The sequence below is a fragment of the Anabas testudineus genome, chromosome 2 (genome assembly GCF_900324465.2).
Source record: "Anabas testudineus chromosome 2, fAnaTes1.2, whole genome shotgun sequence".
Classification (NCBI taxonomy): Eukaryota; Metazoa; Chordata; class Actinopteri; order Anabantiformes; family Anabantidae; genus Anabas; species Anabas testudineus.
The window spans coordinates 34,198,885-34,219,597 of record NC_046611.1 but is presented as its reverse complement, the minus strand read 5'-3'; the positions used below and the strand labels follow the sequence as shown (position 1 = coordinate 34,219,597).

Genomic DNA, 20,713 nt, shown 5'->3' with positions numbered 1-20,713 from the left:
CTCTCGTAAATAAAACACTCAAAGTTCACGCTATTGCACTGTTTATCTTCTCCACCAGTGCAGTTTTAATGGAAAGGTATTTAGGTTTATTTATTTTAAATATAATGTCTGTTGTGTTTATATAGAGCTGCCAAACAGATTTCATTTTACAATGGACAATATTTGAGATCGTATCTTAAAAATTTGTTTATTTTATGATTAAAGTATTATTGGCATTTTGAAGAAGGCAGACTGCACACATCTAACAAAAAGATGTTTGCGTTTATTTATTGCTTTTTCAAATTGCCTGTCTCCTTTTGTGAAGGCTTTTCTATTGATAGGGGGAAGCGGAAGCGGGAGTGTTGTGTTGTGGATTAGTTGATGCTGGTTGGAGTCGGAAACAAGTAACGGGACCGCAGCGGTGCCGGACCCGACCGGCAGGTTGCCAGAAAGTAGTTTTTGGAATCCGTCAAGTTGTGTTATAACTGGAAATTAGTTACTGTGTGTGGTGTATGAGAAGAAGAAGAAGAGCGGTCCGGAATCTGGAGACGAACCTTTGATTTACCGTGCGTCATGATTTGCAAACACAGGCCGCCCCCGAGTGACAGAGGAAAAGTTTTGGACCGTTACTGTTGATTAAACAAAGTTTAAAGTTGAATGGAGTCCGAGTAACACTTTCAACGAAGGGATGAATTTCGGTGTCCCCGCTAATTCTTTGCTACTTTTCCGAGCTTGCGATGAGGGGGACTATGAAACGGCCCGGGGGATCCTGGAGCCCGGAGCCCCGAAAGAGTCCGGGCGGCAGAGCAGGCTGCGGTCAGAAGCTGGGTCGGAGTGCAACGCCGCCGACATGTTGTCGCTGGTACCAGTGGACTGCACGGATGAGGAGGGGAACACCGCCCTGCAGTTCGCCTCGGCCAGCGGTCATGAGAGCCTGGTTCGGTTTTTGCTGCGAAAGGGTGCCTCAGTGGACAGCCGCAACAACTACGGCTGGACCCCGCTCATGCAGGCTGCTAGGTGGGGCTGCAAGCATATTCAAGAAGAGAGGGTCACACCAAACTCCATCCAGAAATATGGCATTTTTACTTGTTGCGCACTGTCGTTAATAATGACTTTATTAACATTAGACATTTGGAAGCTATTTATATTTATATAAATGTTATGTTCGTTTCATTAATATAAAGTGACTATGGACTGTTTGTGCCAAGACACATTTTTCCTGTAATAGTATTGCGAAACCTTGATATATATATATATATATATATATATATATATATATATATATATATTTTTTTTTTTTTTTCATTAAACTGTTGTTTCTTGATTGGTGTCAAGTTGTTATGCAGTGCCATCCTTTTTTTCTGTACTTGAACAGATTTGTGTTTTTCATCGTAGAGCTAAGTGTACATTAAGTGCACAGGGAGGTCATGGTGTGGTCACTGATGTAGCAGTGACTATATTGCCTGAAACCTTAATTTATCTTAAACAAGAGTTTTCGTTCTTGGCCTCTTACTTTCCATACAGGTTTGGTCACCTGACTGTAGCCCACATCCTCTTGGAGAATGGGGCAGAGATCAATGGACGAAACAGGCTTGGTGCGAGTGTCCTGACTATGGCAGCCCGTGGGGGACACACACATGTAGTCAAACTACTTTTAGAGAGCGGAGCCTATGTTGATGACTATGATCATCTGGCTGTATCTGCAGATCCAGTCTCCAATGGCAACAACAACAATAGCTGCAGGTTTGGGATGTTTGGCATTAAGTCTTTGTTTTGACTGACTGATTTAGTTCATCTTTGAATGGATATTTAGTTCAGGTCTCTCAGCTCAATCCCTTTTTTATTTCCACAGTGCAACTGGTTTTGGAGGCAGTGAGGGCTGTTCAGCAGGAGGAGGTGGCAGAGAATTTATGGACATCACAGCTCTGATAGTGGCATCCCAGCATGCCCATGAAGCTAATGTCCGCCTGCTGCTAGAGTGGGGTTCTGATGTCAATTTTTCCCAAAAGACCACCGGCTGGGGCCCACTGATGGCAGCCACCCTAAGTGGGAAGGTGAGGTGAATGATGTCTGGTTTGATTAATGCCAGATTAAGATTATACAGAGATTATGAGTTGGTTACGACACAAATACAGATGGAGTCATATCCCAGCATTTGTTTGATTCAAACTGAAAGGCAAACAAAATAAAGTGTTGTGTGTGTAAATGTGTTTTGAAAGGTGGTTGTGGCTCAGCAGTTGGTTGAGCATGGAGCTGACCCAGACCGAGTCAATGTGCTGTCCAAGACTGCTTTTGAACTAGCCATGCAGCTGAGACAGAGAGACATCAAGGGCTATCTGGACTCCATCACTACTGTCCGACCCCAGACAGGTAGGACAGCATTCACTGTACAATTCTTTGCTTAATAGGCATTTTCTATTGTTGGGCCTCAACTGTTGAATACATTGCCACTCAAGGTATCATCAACAACATCCTGTAACCTATCTCAACTTTAATCCAAAGAAATTTACCAGTGAGGTGCAAGGCAAAATATCTAAATCAAAAAGAAAATATTAAAGTAAAGTACCTCTTTTATTTTATCTTTCCTGTGTTTTTTGATCAACAACTGCTGTTTTTAAATGTGCTATGACCAGTCAGCATTTAGAATGTAAGAAATCAATAAAAGAACTGGACAGGTCTTAATACTTACTGAAGTCATTGTACTAAGTATTTGAACAATGACCCAGTTTTTATGATTTGGCAGTTATACTTATCCATACTCAAAATATTTGAAATAAATCACTTAAGATGTAATCAAAGTGTAGATTTACAGCCTTATTTTAAGACCTTGTTTGCTATTTTCATTCAAGTACTTCCATTTGCCTGGGCTTAAAGGTATTTCAACAACAGATTGAGAAGAAGTTAATTAAGGTGCAGTGCAAATACTACTAGGTCTAACTGTATACTTTCTACACATACACCTATCACAACACTAAAACCACTTGGTGGTATTAATGTTGTAGCTGATCTGGTGTACATGTACAGTATAAGATAAGAAGTAGTTGGTGGTGCGAACCAGTGTTATAATAAAATCTAAAAGAGACCACACATTTTGAAGTAGCTCAGCAGAGTTTCATATGTCATTCTCCTGGTTTTCCCTCAGACTGTGAGAGCCTCCCCTGCATCAAGTAAATACTTTGTTCTGATTAGGACTAAGAGTGAAGTCTTGGTATGTGAGTTTTGTTTTTATGGTTTGACAGTTTAACAGGAAGAGTTAACGCCAGGCTTGTTATCTCTGTCTCTGTAATTGACACTTTTCTGAGAGTGAAACTAACAATAGTGGTTGCTTTCAGGCTCTTTGATGTTTCATAGCTCTTCTCACCAGAGGTTCAGGAGTTAGGTCTGCTTACCTGCTCAATCATCTCTTGGGTTTTGTTTTTTAAACTGTCTGACTGTTGCAGAGAAATCTCTAACCACCAGAGCTTCTGTCTCTATACCCAATTTATTAAGATAAATCAGTCTCTTCTACGATTGATTATTATTATTTTAGCTTTGATTAAATGGTTAGTGTTATTGAGCTCACTCAGCATGTCTACATGCAGTCAAGTAACCAGGTTTCATGTCAGCTTTTTTTGAGTAAGCTGATTTCTTAACTGTCATGTCAATGGGAAACCTGGGTTCCATATTTGGGGTAGGGGATTAGTGAAACCTGATTTCCCCAGGTATATTTCTCCTGGAGAACTTTGATTTCTCTGCTTATACAGTACATGTACCAAGGTTTTCTTATAAGCTTTTTACAAATGCTGTGCATAACATTCACAACTCTACTACTTTAAGTTGGAAGTGCAGATGGATAATAGGATAGGAGAGATTACACAGTGATGTGGCCTCGTTTTTACATTAAGTTCACCCAAAATCTAACTAAAACTAAAACCAACACACGTTGGTGTCCCGTAGATGTATTTTTAACATCGAACTGTTCCATGATTCCCTGCAAAACCTGGTTTCCCTAAGTAAGCTGGTTTCTGGAGTGTAAACATAGCTACTGTCTCTTTTTCAAAAGGAACCTTCATAGAAGAGCATTTTCTGCAATCAAAAGAGACATCCATGAATACAAGAACAATGGAAACTATTACAAGAATCAACAAAGAAATGTTTGCAGACAATACAACATTAACAAAAGCAATTACATAAATCACAAGGATAAGGATAACGTGCACTTCATTTCATCTAAAAATATCCACTACTTAAATCCATGCTTACTAGTGCTTACTAGTATTTATAGTGTATGGAATGTCTAAGGTTAAGTCGTTGTGTATTGTGGCTACAAGATTTAAAAGTGAAAAAGTCATGTGAACTGGTCTGAAAGACTTTAACTTATTGTCAAAGTCTTTTTTGTCACTTTTATTGACCATGATTAATTTATAATGTCAATAAAAGGATGAAAAATCCAAGGGGGTGAATACTTTTTATAGGCACTGTATATGGGTTAAATGTTGTTATCCCTGGGAAGCTGGCAACAGTATAGTGATTTAAGCCTAGAAGAAAACACACAGGATGTCATGAAGCTGGTAATGTAATGTCAGCTGTCTTGCTGTCTGTTGACTAAACCTCAGAAATGTTTTGGTTAAGTGAGTGATTGAGTTGTCAGTGACTCTGCAACAATTAGCAGAGTAATAGTGACAGTGTTTTCATTTTTTTACAGACGATGAGAGAAGGAGACCAGATGTGTTCAGTGCCCTCAAGTTTGGTATGTTATGTTAAAAAAAAAACAACAGCACACGAGTAAGAGGAATTTCTGGTGAAAAGTAGACCACAGATTAGTATGTGTTTTGTTCTGACTCAGGAAATTCCCAGCTAGTTAAAGAGATTTTGGAGGAGGATCCAGCCCAGGTAAATTCATTCAATCAGGAGGGAGCGACACCTCTGATGATTGCAGCAGTGAGCGGTCAGCTAGAAGTGGTGCAGCTGATGGTGGAGAAGAATGCTGACATAGACAAACAGGATGGTGTGCATGGTTGGACTGCATTGATGCAGGCAACTTACCATGGGTAAGCAGTAGCTGCTTGGTTATTCTAGTTATCATAGTCTGAAATAACCCAGCCAGGGTTAATATTAGGATTAATAGTCCGTTCTTTATTCAAATAACACGGTAAAATCTAGTAGATGATTTAGTGGATCTCCACGTCAGGGCTTTGAAAACAGGAAATGTGATAAGAAATGAAATAATTTGGTTGTGTATGGTTGTTTATATGTATTTCTTTTTCCTATTTCCCTGCTTTTCCAGTAATAAAGACATTGTAAAATATCTGCTGAGTCAAGGGGCTGATGTCAACCTTCGAGCCAAGAATGGATACACAGCCTTTGATTTAGTTATGCTGCTTAATGATCCAGGTACCACCTTATCACTGTCATAGCCGTAAATTAAGAACTTCTGCTTCTGCAGGGTCACAACATTTATTCCCGTCCAGAGTTGCATTAATTTTTCGCCAAGCTCTTGTATTGATGATGCGAGAGTTGAACCGCTGCGCAAAGTGTTTTCCAGCACATCCCAAAGATTCTGAATGTGGCTAAGCTCTGGATTCTGTGGTGGCCAATTCATGTGACAGTTCTTAACACAGTTTTAGTAGTTTCATCAGTCTCCTTAGATGTTTTCTTTGTTTGATTAATGTCAATAATTTGACCCTTCTGAAACAGATTAACATCACTTCCAACATGGTTGTTTAAGAAATGGAGCTAGCTGAAAAATAATCCTCTATGCAGTGATTATCCAATGGGAGGCTCTTACCTATTTGCTTGGTTAAATCCAGGTGGTAACTTTATTTAATAATAATAATTAATTCTTCTACACTTGACACAGTCCTTCCTGTGTTTCTGTAGTGTTTGTTAACTTTTTTCGCTCAGGAAATCCTTATTTATTTACTTCCTCTGTCCACTTTGAATTTTCTCAGACACTGAGCTTGTGCGTCTGTTAGCATCAGTGTGTATGCAAGTTGATAAAGACAAATCGAAACACCGCAGCAGAGCCTTAATGACTCGCTCCAAAAGTCGACAGTCCCTCAGCAATGTCCCTGTGCCGCCTGATGATACGGGAGGCCTTAAGGTACTTTTCCTTTAATATTCTGTTATCAGGGTATTTCTTAATGCTGTAGGTATGGTTATGTATATACTATTCAGTAGTGTGTAATTTGAAAGTCACATGATGTTTATGATTTATTATTCAGAATTAGAAGATGTCTAGTCTAGTTGTGTATTACTGTAACACTGTATACAGCACACACCATGATATGCACTTGTGACTCCGCCCTCCTACAGTCCTGGTGGAACCGTATGTCAAATCGGTTCCGACGGCTCAAGTTGACTCACACCCTGAGGCACGGCCTCTCGTCAAATCGCCTGGCTCCGTTTCCTGGTGATGTTGAAACCTCATTGGAGGCCACGATGAAGGTAAACAGAAAGCATGCTGCCATGTCTAACGGTGCCTCGGCACCAGCTGCTGCTCTGGGAGGGAATGATGTCAACACTGCTTGGGCTGTGAAGACTAAAGAGACAGGTGAGTCAACGTGTTAACATTAATCTGCTGGTATTCATGTTTATAGCAAGTGCACTGCAGTGTGTAATACATAGATGATGCCAGACGATTAGAGTGAATGTAACTTTGCATACATATTGTACATGAATGTTACAGAGTGTGGAGGAAGGAAGGTGTAAATGTGCACATTCTTTTTGCCAGGTCTTTGCAGGACATCCTCAGAAAAGGAGGACTTCCTAATAACCACAATGGTAGGAGTGTTTAAAGTATGTTTTACAGTACATTGGGGCAGTGTTGGGATTGGAATAAATAATTTAATGGAAACTCAAGTTTAATAAGCTTGCTCAGGTTTAGGGTTGAGATGTCTTTGTAAGGTTTGAGTCCCATTTAGAGAAACATACTTGCTTAAAAACCCTGTGTTATATAGAAGAATTCTGGTCATTGTTAAACATGTTATAATACTGCACATATTGTGTTGTTTTTAGAATTTTTTCCCATTTGTTCCAGCTGAGAAGTGGTGCACCTCTGACCCGGCTGCCCAATGACAAGCTGAAAGCTGTGATCCCTCCCTTTTTGCCTCCGTCCAACTTTGAACCATGGAACTCGGACCGTTCGCGCCTCATCAGTGAAGGGAAGAGCGAAGTGCCCCGCCTGCCTATGCCACCCCAAAGGAAGCTGAATAGCAGTGGAAACTCAGATATTGTGAGTGTTTGAGTGTGAGAGGAAGAAAAAGTGTTGGTGACACCTCTTTTGTCTCTTCTGATCTTCTCTCCTGTCATTAACAGACATCTGTCAGTCGCGTGGTTAGCAGGTCTATTAAGTTTCCCAACATCCCGAAGGGACCCTCCTCTTCCTCCCCTTCCAACTCTGGTCACTACCACTCCCCCCACTCCTCTGGAGGCTCCAATGGAGTGGCAGGGCTCAACCGGGACTCTCACAACCGTTCAGGTTCACACAAACCACACAACCCGATTATCAGCAAACATAATACAGTAGTTATACTAATACTGGTACTTCTAGTTATATAACAACAACCAATAATAATAATAATAATAATAATAATAATAATAATAATAATAATAATAATAATAATAATACAGTACACAGTAGGTATGATACATTAGCTGCAATACAGTGTTTACTCTTTCTTCTTTCTTCCACCAGGGGGCAGTGCAGATAGTGTCCTCTCCCAGATAGCTGCTCAAAGGAAGAGAGCAGCAGGCCTGATGGATGTGAAGGTCCAAACCCCAGAGAAACCGCACAGCCAGACACAGAACCAGCCAGCCCTGCCAACCTCAGCACCCAGCCTTCCACAATCTGATCTCAGCCTGCCTGACATCCACTCAAGAAGGGTCTGTGTTCTGGTTTCTTTCTGAAGTCACTGTGATGACTGTACAAAGCTGCCAAAGTTTATATGACCGAGTGTTGCTACTGTCCACCCTTATTCCTTTGCAGAAGATGGAGTTGAAAAAGAGACCTCAGTCAGCGAATTCCTCGACCTCTAAGAGCACGTCGCCCACTCTGACACCATCTCCATCTCCAACTCCTAAACCTCCTACTGGACCGGTAGATTCCTTGTCGTCAGCCTCTTCTCATCCACGCTCAAAGAGCAGTGGTGGCTCCAGCAGTGGAACCATCACTGATGAAGGTAATACCACACTGAATATAGGGTTAAAGGATAAAGCCGGTCATTTTCAATGTAATTTTTATAAATTTTTACTACACTGTTTTAACAATTCCCATTCAGAGATCATTTCTTACAGCCAGGGACTTTTTTCAGCACTATGTCTTATGACAAAAAACAAAGAGATGCACTGATATCAGACATGCTATAGCTAACTTTGTTGCAAAAGACAGCATACCAGTAAGCATGGTTGACATGTCAGCAAAATGACAGATTTGAGCAGTGGAATTAAATTTATACTTTAAATGTATTCAATATTCACATCTTGTGTAGTGCTAGAACCTTTCTGCATAACAGAAATAGTGACTTATATGGCGATATACTGTATATTAATACTGACTAAAAAAAGCCCTTACCAGATCTACGGACCATCATGCTTAGAAACTGTGGCTTCATGTGTCTCCACTTGCCCTAGATCATACTATATGTTAATACAACTTGTATTTTTTTCAGACGAGCTGTCTAGTATCTTGAAGAAACTGTCCCTGGAGAAATACCAGCCCATATTTGAGGAACAGGAGGTATTCTTTTTTGTGTTTTCAGAAATGATTACTTGTGAAACTGCTTTCCTGCATGATTGCATGGACTGACCAGTTCTGTACCTGTAAAACAGAAAGCATTTGTTCAGTTATTGCTCATGTTTCAAAAAGTGTTGAGGTCAGTGCTTCCCTGCCTCTTTTTCTTGTAGGTGGACATGGAGGCATTTCTGACTTTGACAGACGGAGACCTGAAGGAGCTGGGCATTAAAACAGATGGGCCGAGACAACAGATCTTGGCTGCCATATCAGAGCTCAATGCTGGAAAGGTGGTTCAACATTTATATATAGTTGTTAAAAGTGTAAAGGGTATGAAGTGTCACAAGTGCAACACAAACGTCCATGGTCTCATGAAAGACAGGACAGGTTGGTGGTGGTTTCAACACCACCACCAACCTGCTTCTACTGCATCCCACCTCCCGCAGATTAATGCTTGCTCACTAACATCTATAAATTCTATATAATATCCCAGAAATCAGATATTTCTTGTCATATAAGGGGTCCTGGGAGATAGTACACAGTGTGCAGTAGGTCATCTGTGTTTTGAAAACACTCATAGCCCTGCACCAAAATTAATCACAAATATAACTGAGGTCTGAAGTGATTTGTGGATTTGGCTAATAGCTGCAATACATGGTTCATTTTAATGGGATGTTTCCAGTGCTTTCCAGACTTTTTGCTTTAGTTCTTCCACAGTATAACCTAAATGTATGTAAAAATGTTGCAAATCTGTAGTAAACTCTGTTGTCTGTCATCAGGGCCGAGAAAGACAGATCCTTCAAGAGACCATCCACAACTTCCAGTCTTCCTTTGGCAGCAGCGCCAGTAACCCAAGGCAAGCAGGTGAACCCCGCTGTGAGTGTCAAATGTTGGAACTGAGCTACAAACTCTGACTTTGAAGCAAACACAACATCATTATTATGTCTCTATTATCTGTTATTCTCTCTCCACCTTCATCAGCTCCGACAGGTTGGATGAGACACCAGATTCGTTCCTCCAACAGGAGGTAACCAGCGGCCCTCGCGCCCAGATAGAAGTGAACTAAAGGTACTTTAGATAACAGTAAAATGCTGCAAAGGCACAAATCATGTGGAGTTTTCTTGACTCGAGTGCCCCAGAACATTAGAGGTGTAAGTGCAAGAGGCTACTGCAGCAAAACAAAGAAGCAGGCCCTGATAATCTGACTTTATTGTACCCTCCAGGTCCAAACCGCCTGAACATATTTCTTGTATGGACCCTAAAGTGACACATTGTGGGTTACTCAGTGATGTTAATAAACTGGGTGAAGTGAATGACGAGGTTAAATACACAACAGAGGGAGGGTAGACGAGAGAGAGATTCTATTTGATCTGATCTAATGTGAGAGATCCAGCATATGTATTGTAAGACTGAGACTGAGAATAACAATAGCATGACAGAGGTTTAATCCAGTGATAATGTGACTGAGAGTGTAAAGCAGTTGGAAGGACTAAAAAGGTGCAGAGCAGAGGGACATTAGCCAAATGAAGTTTTAGACATCCAGGCTGTTGGATTGTTGGCTTTTGTTGGCTGGTGGGTGTTATTTTGAATGTATGGACCACTAAGTAAACCGATAATTCTTTCTTAATACTGTGCTGTCATGAAGAAATGAACATTAAAAGGACGCATTACGTTTTTTTCTTATTAAGCTAAGAAGACTTAGACTGGCAAAACATTTTGGGAGCATTTTATGAACATTATAAATTGAGCAATAGTTTCCACTGAGCCTGCTCTGCTCTTGGTTTTTTTCATCTGGCTCCTTCCACACGCAGACAGAAGGAGCGCTATATCATTACTAGATATCAGGTGCTTATAATCCATGTCTTAAATTCAAATGATGTATTGTGGCAGTGTTCGGGATGGCTTCAGTTAAAAAAGCCATTGTGCTCTGTTCAGTCATGCACTGTGTTTGGGTAACATGAATAAACATACTGTGCACTTTAGATGATGGGTTGAATCATTGTGTGTCCAGAATAAAAAAATGCAACATGAAATAATGTGAATACAAATTGTATTTGTTGGAGCTCGTAATGTGGCTCTTTTTCCCTGGCATTCGGAATCGCTGATGCGCTTTGGCAATTACGCTGCTGTACAGGACAGCTTTTATATAAACGCAAGGAAATAACCAGCAGTCAGCAGCACCGTCCCAGTGCCCTGTGCCTGTATCAATGTGGTGGCACAGGTCAGGTAAACATTAACCTACACCTAAGCTGGTATAAAACATTGAATGACAGGGAAAAGGAGAAGAATTCTAACCTAATTATGTGGCTTGTGTAAAACTACCAATATGTAAAAACTAACAAAAGTATGATGTAGAACAGACTCCCCTCCACAACAGAGGGTTAGGGTTAGTCCCTGACAAATATGTGCCAGATACGATGAAGCTGGAGAGCTGGCTGTTATTTCAGCACATCAGATACTGTACATGTTGAATGAGCATTTACTGTAGCTAGTCTAAAAGTCTAATAAGTGTTGGATCTTAATCTGGATCAGTATAATGAATATTGAAAACGGTCATGTTGGGATCTGGGCCCAAAAACTTGATCTGAACATTCAACACTCAGTCTAGACAGCTATGTAACTGAATACTTGCATACATTTGTTGCTGTATCCTTCCTTGGTGTGGTAGTAGGGGTGTATGGTTAGCTACAGTAATGTTTAATTCAATTCAATTCAATTTTATTTGTAGAGCGCTTTTTACAATTGACATTGTCACAAAGCAGCTTTACACAACCAAAGAACAGTACATGAACAGTGAATGTGTAAGAATCATAATAATCAGATTGTCCCTGATGAGCATGCCGAGGGCGACAGTGGCAAGGAAAAACTCCCTGAGAAGGCAACAGGAAGAAACCTTGAGAGGAACCAGAGTCAACAGGGAACCCATCCTCATATGGGTGATTATATGCTGTGTAGGCAGCAGGCAGTCCAGTATAACAGTTAATGTCTTTTGAGTTAATATGGAGTCCAGTTAGTTATTGCAGGCAGACTTGTTCCATTCTTTGACTATCGAGCGTTGAGTCGAGACCTCTAAGAAACAGCTTCCGACGTCCGCCGAGGCCAGGACCGACATCATAGTAGCTTGTGACCAATCCAGTCTCCAAACGCATCCCATAGGGCAAACGGTAGATCCAGGCGACGAGATCTCCAGCCAGAAGTTGGGGGTCAGGACGAGTCAGACAGGTCCAGAGGGCAAAATGTAAACATTACCAGTTATGGTGAACTGGTAATGTTAACATTAGTAGCACTGCATTACTGAGCTGAGTGACTTGTCTCTACTTGTGCCACTATAAGACTACATTTTAGCATTCGCCTTATGCACTTTAATACCCTCGGTGCTTCCGTTCAGATAAAATCAGTAAAGTAGTAAATTAGTGTAATAATATGTGTCTGCAAATGCTTTTCTGTCAAAACAAATTGTATTTAAAAGTCCACGATCTGTAGCCTCCTGCTTGTCTAATGGTCACATTGCATGCCACGTGATCGCAGCGTCCTTGGTTGGAGTCCAGCTGGGGACCTTTGATGCATGTCACATCCACTCTGTTGTTCCGTGTTTCCTGTCTGCCTTCTAACTTGTACTATCAAATAAAGGCAAAAATGTCCCCCAAATACATAAAAAAAACTATGCTCACCTCTGTCACAGAAAATTAAACCCATTCATCCATTCGTTATCCTAACCTAATGTCTGGATGCAGGTTGATGTGCACTGGCGTGTTTAAAGTCCACATGAGAAACTGGGCCTCCAAACTAGTTGTGATGTCACAGTTTCTAGTCACAGTAACAATAAGTAAATGCACTTATGACTTGTGGGGGTTGGGTGTTCAACATTCATGGTGAATGTTTGTCTGTTGTTCATAAAACACATGGGCAAACATCTTGCCAACATGAACTTCCTGATTACCACAAAAAATTTTGAGGTTCTCCGGTAGCAGATGATGACTCAAAAAGGATTGTTTTTGTTTTTTGAAGCTACTGTCACCATGTGAGCGAGAGCAGCTGTAAAATGTGCTGGAGTAGAATCCCCAAACATGACCAAATAGCAACATGCTGGCGTGGCTGAAATCATTATTGATGAGCTGGATACAGACTGGCCCGACATGCAGGCGACAGGGTTCCTGTAGAGTTTAATGAAAAGCATCACTCAATATAGGAAATGCTCTCCTCTGTGGCAGATTAAATGCTCAGATGTACAGTCACATGTGAGCTGCAAGAAACTGGAGAAGACTGAAATCCATTTGGAATATATTAACATCGCTGTGGCATGTGGGCAGCAAATGGAGTGACTCATTCAATTTCCTCTCAATAGTTTTCACTCACATAATGTTTTGATTGGATTGAATAACATTTAATAATATTGTCTGAAACTGTCAATACAGTAGTTGTGCAGTAGTGGGGAACAACAACTATACTACACATGGAGGCATGGAGGTCATGAGTAACCAAATGGATTTTTTTTCCTGTCTGAGAGTCTTATACCAGATGTCTGCTCATAGGCTTTAAGGTATGGGGGGAAAGGTCTCATAATGGTGACAAATGCTTGGTAAAAGACCTACAAAGAAGAGCATACATTTCCTGCTGTGCACGTGTAATGTATATTGTACATAAATGCACTGTCCAATCCATAATTCCAAACAACTGAACAAGTAAATTCACTGCTTTGCTTTTAGCCAAATGTGGTACAATGCATGTTTTTGCAGGCCATTAAACCTCAGGAGTCATAGATCAGACTGCAAATGTGTTTACTGAGCTAAATTAAGGTAATACTGAAATGATTCAAATCAGCTTAAGAGACCTGTAATGTTTCTGTATGTGGTCATTGATAACACACAGTGCCATAAAAAACAATTCTTGTTTTGTTGTTGTTTTGATGTTAGCATCACCCTGGTTCTCTTGACAAAAAGCCAATTGCATTTTTCCATTATATTTGGAAAAATAACGGAAATCAAGCTATTTAAGAAACAAATGTTTATGATACATACATGTTAAGTTTAGCAAGAGAATCTTCAGAAATGAACAGGACTTTTTATGATTTTTAAAAAATCCTAAATACAGTTGCCAGAAGTAAACGACTGTTGTTAGGCTACAAATGAACTACAACATGGTCACATGACCTCAACATCACTACCACTAATCTTCTACCTTATAATTTAATTCAGCAAGCCTACCTTCTCTACAAAAGCCTTTCGTCTTAGTGTGACCTGATCTAGAGTGTTCATGGCTGTGCCAATTGGTAGTGTCACATTCTTTTATGAAAGACAATTTAAAAAAGTACAGTCTCATTTAGGTGCTTGTTAGCAACTTCTTTTTTCAAGTACTTTCAAGTACTGATATAATGCCATATAATGCCATTAATAAAACGTGAAAGTTTCTTCATAGAAAACCTAATAAAACAATTTAACTATTAAACCAATAAATCTACTTTATATATTCATGTTTCATTTACTCAAAGCTACAAGATACAATTTTACGCTTGTGGTAGAATCCGATTCCAATATATATATAATATATTATTCGTTATACAGTTATATTTGTAAGGTCTCTAACCTTAAAACTGTAAAGTGCCTTGAGATGACTTCTGTTGTGATTTTGCTCTATACAAATAAAATCGAATAGAAATTAATTGAAATTTACATTTGCCAAACACTTTCAAATTCAGCAGCTTACACACACAATAAGCAACTTTGGGTTCATTGTCTGTTATTTGGAGTTGGAATGAAACAGTGAACAAGTTACTTATACTCACATTTTGTCCATGTTGCCATATACAGACTGATTTTCTCCCAGCATTCAACTGTCTTCTCCAAAAGCTGCCACTGCGATGAAATTCACTTTGTGGCCATTAGCCACCGGCTGTGCAAACCAGTGCGGTTTTCAGACACTCATCACCTAGGGCAATGGCTTTATTACCTGGTGTGTGTGTGTGCGTGTGTGTGCTGAATTTTAAAGGTGGTCGTCTTGAACACGAGGAGCAGGGATTGGAGTACTGGGCCTTCTGGAGCTTTCACTCTAAACACAGTGACTTCACATTGTATTAGAACCTTTTGTCTTTCTCTGCTTTCAAACATCCATCAAACTGTACCAATTTTAAACAACTTAAACTTTAAACAAATTTTATTATGACTCATACACATACACTGTTCATGTACTGTTCTTTGGTTGTGTAAAGCTGCTTTGTGACAATGTCAATTGTAAAAAGCGCTCTACAAATAAAATTGAATTGAATTGAATTGAATTGAATTAAACAGTTGTTAATCACAGCCCTACATATTGATTGTGCAAACTGTGTCCAAACAGGACGTCACTGTCTGATTTCACATTTACATTCCACTGTCAACATTCATCTTGACAAAAGTGACTCAATTGCTTGTAGGTTTTCTCAGCATGTTATACAACCCTGCAGCCTATTTTGTGTCTCTATGTTGCACTCTTTTTTTTTCTGCGCTGATACAAACAGAACCGAGGACATGTGATAGAGCAGATTACAGTGAGATTGAGGGGAGCAGAGGAGGAAGACGACCTCCTTCTGACCTCTGTTCTGACCATAAAATAACCCTTTTGAAAAACCCAAATCCAAATGTCAACAAAAGATTATCCCCACAGAGGCCCGACTCACAATTTCGCCTCTCAAACCGATTGATGCAGCTTGTGATACAGGAACTGACAGAAACGTGACAGTAAAGCACTTGTAGTATTTGGCTCCTCTGGGTGATCCTGCTCAGTTACACTGTATGTAACAAGCAAAACACTCATCTGACACTGCCAGTTGTCCAATGTCCTGTTCTGTGTTGTATTTCCTACTAAATTTCAGAATTGTACAGTTCAGTAATTCTAGATCATGTATCTCTACCCCCATCTTAGTCGTCTCTTAGGTTCACAGTCTAATGAAACCACAGTCCTGCTTTAAAACACCAATCTGTCCAGTTGTGGTATTAAACACTTTAAGGTCATTGTGTTACTGTTGCAACATTTCTGCATGTGTACAGGGGCGGTGGACAGAGTGGTGGCCAGGGGTGGCCCAAAATCTCATTGGCCAGATGCCAACCTTATAAATTATGAGAGGAACTGCAATTTCGATTCTCTGCATGTAGGCTACTCTACATGTTGTAGAATTGATAATAAAGTAGGCTTTGACTTTGATATTTGTATTCATATTTTTTGTCACTATGGAATTTTGTAGCAGTGGCAACCAAACACATTAAATGTTATTATTTTAGAAAACCAAACATTTCTTCATTTCTTCCACTGAAAACTAAATACATTGTTACATACACATGTATTAATTTAGAGTTCATTATAAAATTTGACTGTTACAGCTTTTAACTAATTTTCCAAATGTGCCACCCTACTTTTAGTATGTGCCCCAGTCTGGACACCCCTGTGTATGAATATAAAAGCTGAAAGTGCACTATTGTTTTGTATGCATGCAAGCATGCATGTGTGTACAGCACATGTGCACAGTATTTCTTGCAGGTCTGTAACATTGCAAAGTATCTATTGTTAGAGGAGGTCACTGTATTCTCTTACAGTTTCTGTTCTTTTCTCTCTCCTCTTTCCACTCACCCTAACCGGTCAAGGCAGATGGCCGTCCACTATGAGCCTGGTTCTGCTGGAGGTTTCTTCCTCCTCTCCACTGTTGCCTCCAAATCTGTCTTGTTCAAATGGTATTGTTGGGTTTTCTATATAAGTTTTTGTATAATTATACTCTGTAAGAGCTTAAACCTTAAACACTGTAAAGTGCCTTGAGATGACTTCTGTTTTGAATTGGCACTATACAAATATAACTGAATTGAATTTAGTTGAATTAATGTAGACTACATGAACCTATGTGTGTGCAAAGTCAAGATTGTTAGCTGCAAATATAGAAATGATGTTCAGGTCAGGTCAGGTTGTCTGTCTCAAAGAGAGTTAACTGTCCACTAGTCATGCTTCTCACTGAGCAGTGGTGACAGACATGGCTGGCCCAAAGTGACAGTGACAGAAATGAAGTGGGGGTAATTTTTTCACGAGTATTGAACATCCCATTAATTATGAATGTCCATTAGAATCAGACTTGTCATGTCACAGCCCTTCATGTCTCCTGAAATCCCATAGTGATGCTAACACAGACATTTTTATCAATGAAAGCTACACTATTGGACCTGGCAGGTGGCTTTCACTAATTCCTGTTTGGTTTTGTGTCATTATTCAGAAATGTGTAGCCACATGCACCGCCATGCACTCATGCACTTGCACTGCTTGCGTGCGAAGGTCTGCCCCAGTAGTGTTAGCTGAGCTTTAAGCCGAGGCTAATCTGGAGTGAGCTCGAATAGCATTGCCAGTGGATTTGCATTGATACCAAAGCTGCCTGTAGCTTTAATAGCAGCCGATGACAGTGTTAACAGGACCTATTCAGATCCCCAACTCCACCACAACAAATAAAACATCACCCCTGATGGACACGTTGATGCAACAGCGTGATTAAAAGCTATCTGCTCTGCCAAAGGTACTCTGCTATTGTTGTGTACTCAGAAATACATTTAAAAGCAGAGTCAGAAGTGTAGGAAAATCCAGGGGTATTGTCCCTCTTCCCTCACACACTGAATGCATTAGTGCTGACATCACTGGAGACCAGCGGTGATTAAGCAGTGATTTATTCTGCAGTCACTGTGCTGCCAACAGGCAAATCTGGTTGCTCTGAGCTTCTGAAGGTCTCATTAGCTCACAGATTAAAGTTTTAGTTAGATAAACATTTCTCTGAGCTTTTCAGAAAACAATTCTGCTGCCTGAGTTAAACCTTAGTAGTTGGAGCAACGTGATTCAAGACGGCTATTCTGTGTTTCTAAAAACAAGAAGGGTATTCTTTGCTCTTTGTAGTGCATGCATTTGTACACTAGGGCGCAGTACAGAGGACTGTCCTGCATGACATGACACAGTGTGGATGAGTACACTCAGCTGTTCTTGTGTCAAAGACAGGACAGATTGCAACATATCCTATATTGTATTAGATCTTACAAGGCTATGATTAATCTATTTATAAAATAAAAGCACACAAGATTTTTGGTGATTGTTTTAATGGGAATTGATGATAAACTTCTCATACAGCACAGTTCAGAGAGATATATTGTGATTTTTATATTTCACCATTTATTTGACTGTTTAAGTTACTAGTTACTATTTGTAAGATTCTGTATAAAAAGGTCGTGCCATGGGTACAATACCATTGACCTAATTTTTCTAAATACGTTTTCACTTTTGTGAAGAAATCTGGATATATGCATTCATAATAAAAACAGCATCAGTACTGTTAAAAAAACTTGATTAGAATACTTGTTAAATTTGAGTGCAGGTACTGATATTTGGTACTTTTACTTGTAGTGGAGTCATTTCTAGGCAAGTAACTATACTTGAGTACTGAGTTTGTGTTGCTACTTCTTCCACCTCTGGTTGGTGGTTTGACACAATCCTGGATCTGCTCTTCCAAAATCAAGTTGAGCTTGTTGTCCTGGCACCATGTCCATAAGCTGAGATTTTTCCAGGAGCAGGTTTATTCTGTGTAAACCACATAACAGTGGGTTTAAATTGTGTCAGAAACACAAATCCATCCAACTGTGGAAGAACAGTTTTTCTTGGATGGCAGTTTGTGATATCTAAGTTTAGGACAGGTTACATGATGCAACATTATAATGAGGTCTAATAACTAACCTCAAAACTACTCCTGTATTAACAGAAGCAGTCTGCTGTTCACCACAAAAATATTACCTAAATATAAGTATATATTTATATATTTACAATTGTGCATGTGTGTGCTTGCCTACGAAAGATAGGTGTCATGACACAGTTCACACATAAAATCTGTCACCTTCATTTATACACAGTAAAGTGTTTTTGTTTCTGTTTCTGCCTCACTGTGGGTCAGTTGGCACCCCACTCTCTCTTTCGCTCTCTGTCACACACACATACACACACACACACACAAAGTCTGGGATGGTTCTAGTGGTCATCCCTGTTTTCCTTGTGTCTCCCATTATCGCTAAAGCAAACAGGAAGCAATTTTGCTATAAACAAGGAGAGTTAACTGGACTGAAGCCTATATTTCATCAGTTCTTGATTCTTCATGACAGAGAATTAACTTCAAATGTCTCCTGCTGATCTATAGAGCAGCTAATGGTACAGTGGCAAGAAAAAGTATGTGAACCTTTTGGAATTTCATGGTTTTCTGCATTAATTGTCATAAAATGTGATCGGATCTGCATCCAAGGCAAGAGTATTACCAATTATAATTTGCCTAAAATAGTAACACACACACACACACACACACACACACACACACAAAAACTGTTCCTTAATGTCTTTATTAAGAACAAGCATAAAACCCCATTACTCTTGGATATGTTTGGTGATGTATGACTGGCCCTGATTTGCACGGATCATCGGTTCCTTGGTCTATTTACAACATAATACATGTTAAGTATGGAATGACATTTGTTTATCAGGGTAGTGCTAAACACCATGTGTGTTTCTGTGTATCAGCTGAATGGAAAAGGTTGTTACTTTTCCATTCAGTTCTGCAGACTTCTGTTGTTATTCTGTAGCTCTCCAAAGATCACTTCAACCACAGGGGCTTGCGTCTCGCAGGAACTGGTTTTGACTGTGGCTGACACGTGCTGCCTGCCCACAGTCAGTCTGAGGTAACCTTTCATAAGTGACACTGAACACAAATACATGTTTTGTACATGTCTGCAGTGTCTAGAGACTAAATACGTGCCAGTGAAGCTTTTGCTGAAGGCCACATTGTTATAGCAACATAAAGGTCCTCATGCTTGTATATATATATATATATATATATATATATATATACACACACACACACACACACACATATATATGTGTGTGTGTGTGTATATGCATATACATATTAATATGAAAAAGGAGTTTTCATTTTTTTCTAAATATTTAGTCATGATCATTTTTTTCAATCATCCACATGGGCAGAAGAGACTTCCTGCAGATGCCTTTAGAAAAACTGCAAAGATGAAGTCCAGCTACATGATACTTCCTTCTATAAGATGCAAAATCAAATCGAAGAAATAAGTTCGGAAAGTCGTAAACCCGGGTGCGGGTTGTTTCACAAAGTCGGAATAAAGCGAAGCACAAAGGGCTCAAAAGACCAGATGGCGCGGGTGTCTACAGTTAGACAGGACCTACAGTAAATACTGGGACTGCTTGAGATACCTGATCATCGTATCAGAGCTGTAATACTCTTATTCCACACAAACAGCGGATTTCCTGCAGTCGGTGCCGAACCTGATGCCGCCTTCAAAGCCTGACCCACACAACCTCCTCCCGTGCGGTCCTGGTGACTTAAAGCGGCCCGTTATCAGCGTGGATTCAGCAGGTTTGTTCTTCAGCAGCAGTCGGCTCTGCTCCTCTCTGCTCTGCTCTACTACTGTTAGTCTGCTGCGGCCCTCGCGTGTGATCCCTCCTCTCTCGCTGTCCGCACAGAGCGTGTGTGAACGCTCGAGCCCGGTTGGACCCGTGCTACTTTCACGTCCTCCTCGTAAATATAATAACTTGTCAGCACGTTAAGCCACAAAGTCCACGCAATGTGACCCAGGCTGCTCCCTAAGAAAATGAATACATCATGGAGAGCAGAAGAATGTTGTTGTAAGACAAACAAAATGTAAAGGGAGACAAAACGTCCACATGTAACGAGTTCGTTACATTTGGCCACGCCAAACAGCAGAAATAGGAAGAGAGCAGATATGATTCGAACTTCAAACGTGTTTATTATTATAAGCGGTGAAAAGAAAGAAAATGTCTTTGCAAAACTATGCCCGCAAAATAAGAATAAACTAAGGTACTGCCATTTCATTTGCCGACAGCACCTGAAAGCAGCATAAGCCTTGTGTCTCTCTCTCTCTCTCTGTGTGTGTGTGTGTGTGTGTGTGTGTCGGTGTGTGTGTGTGTGTCGGTGTGTGCGCTCGCTCTCTGTTTGTGAGGCAGAGT

The 20,713-nt window shown here is 40.2% G+C and overlaps 1 protein-coding gene across 3 annotated transcripts; it reads left to right on the top strand.

Annotated features, from left to right (window-relative positions):
* The first annotated feature begins 362 nt into the window (after positions 1-362).
* On the top strand, positions 363-10,710 carry LOC113164653 (ankyrin repeat and SAM domain-containing protein 6). Of its 3 annotated transcripts, none has more exons than XM_026364040.1 (18): positions 363-996; positions 1,504-1,722; positions 1,832-2,033; positions 2,199-2,349; positions 4,664-4,708; positions 4,805-5,009; positions 5,246-5,352; positions 5,910-6,061; positions 6,274-6,511; positions 6,692-6,741; positions 6,998-7,192; positions 7,276-7,438; positions 7,655-7,842; positions 7,946-8,138; positions 8,628-8,695; positions 8,863-8,979; positions 9,469-9,545; positions 9,671-10,710. In XM_026364040.1, exons 1-18 carry the CDS (start codon positions 668-670, stop codon positions 9,753-9,755), a joined length of 2,784 nt encoding a protein of 927 aa, XP_026219825.1. In that variant the 5' UTR covers positions 363-667; the 3' UTR covers positions 9,756-10,710. The 3 variants fall into 3 exon arrangements, with proteins under 3 accessions (XP_026219825.1, XP_026219827.1, XP_026219826.1); XM_026364042.1 differs by having other exon boundaries at positions 9,469-9,553; XM_026364041.1 differs by having other exon boundaries at positions 9,469-9,565.
* The last annotated feature ends 10,003 nt before the right edge of the window (positions 10,711-20,713 follow it).

Bases quoted from the DNA above. Each gene is read 5' to 3' on its own strand.
- LOC113164653 (XM_026364040.1), top strand. From the start codon at position 668: ATGAATTTCGGTGTCCCCGCTAATTCTTTGCTACTTTTCCGAGCTTGC. The intron at 6,742-6,997 runs GTAGGAGTGTTT...CATTTGTTCCAG, and splicing joins ACTTCCTAATAACCACAATG to CTGAGAAGTGGTGCACCTCT. The intron at 8,139-8,627 runs GTAATACCACAC...TATTTTTTTCAG, and splicing joins TGGAACCATCACTGATGAAG to ACGAGCTGTCTAGTATCTTG.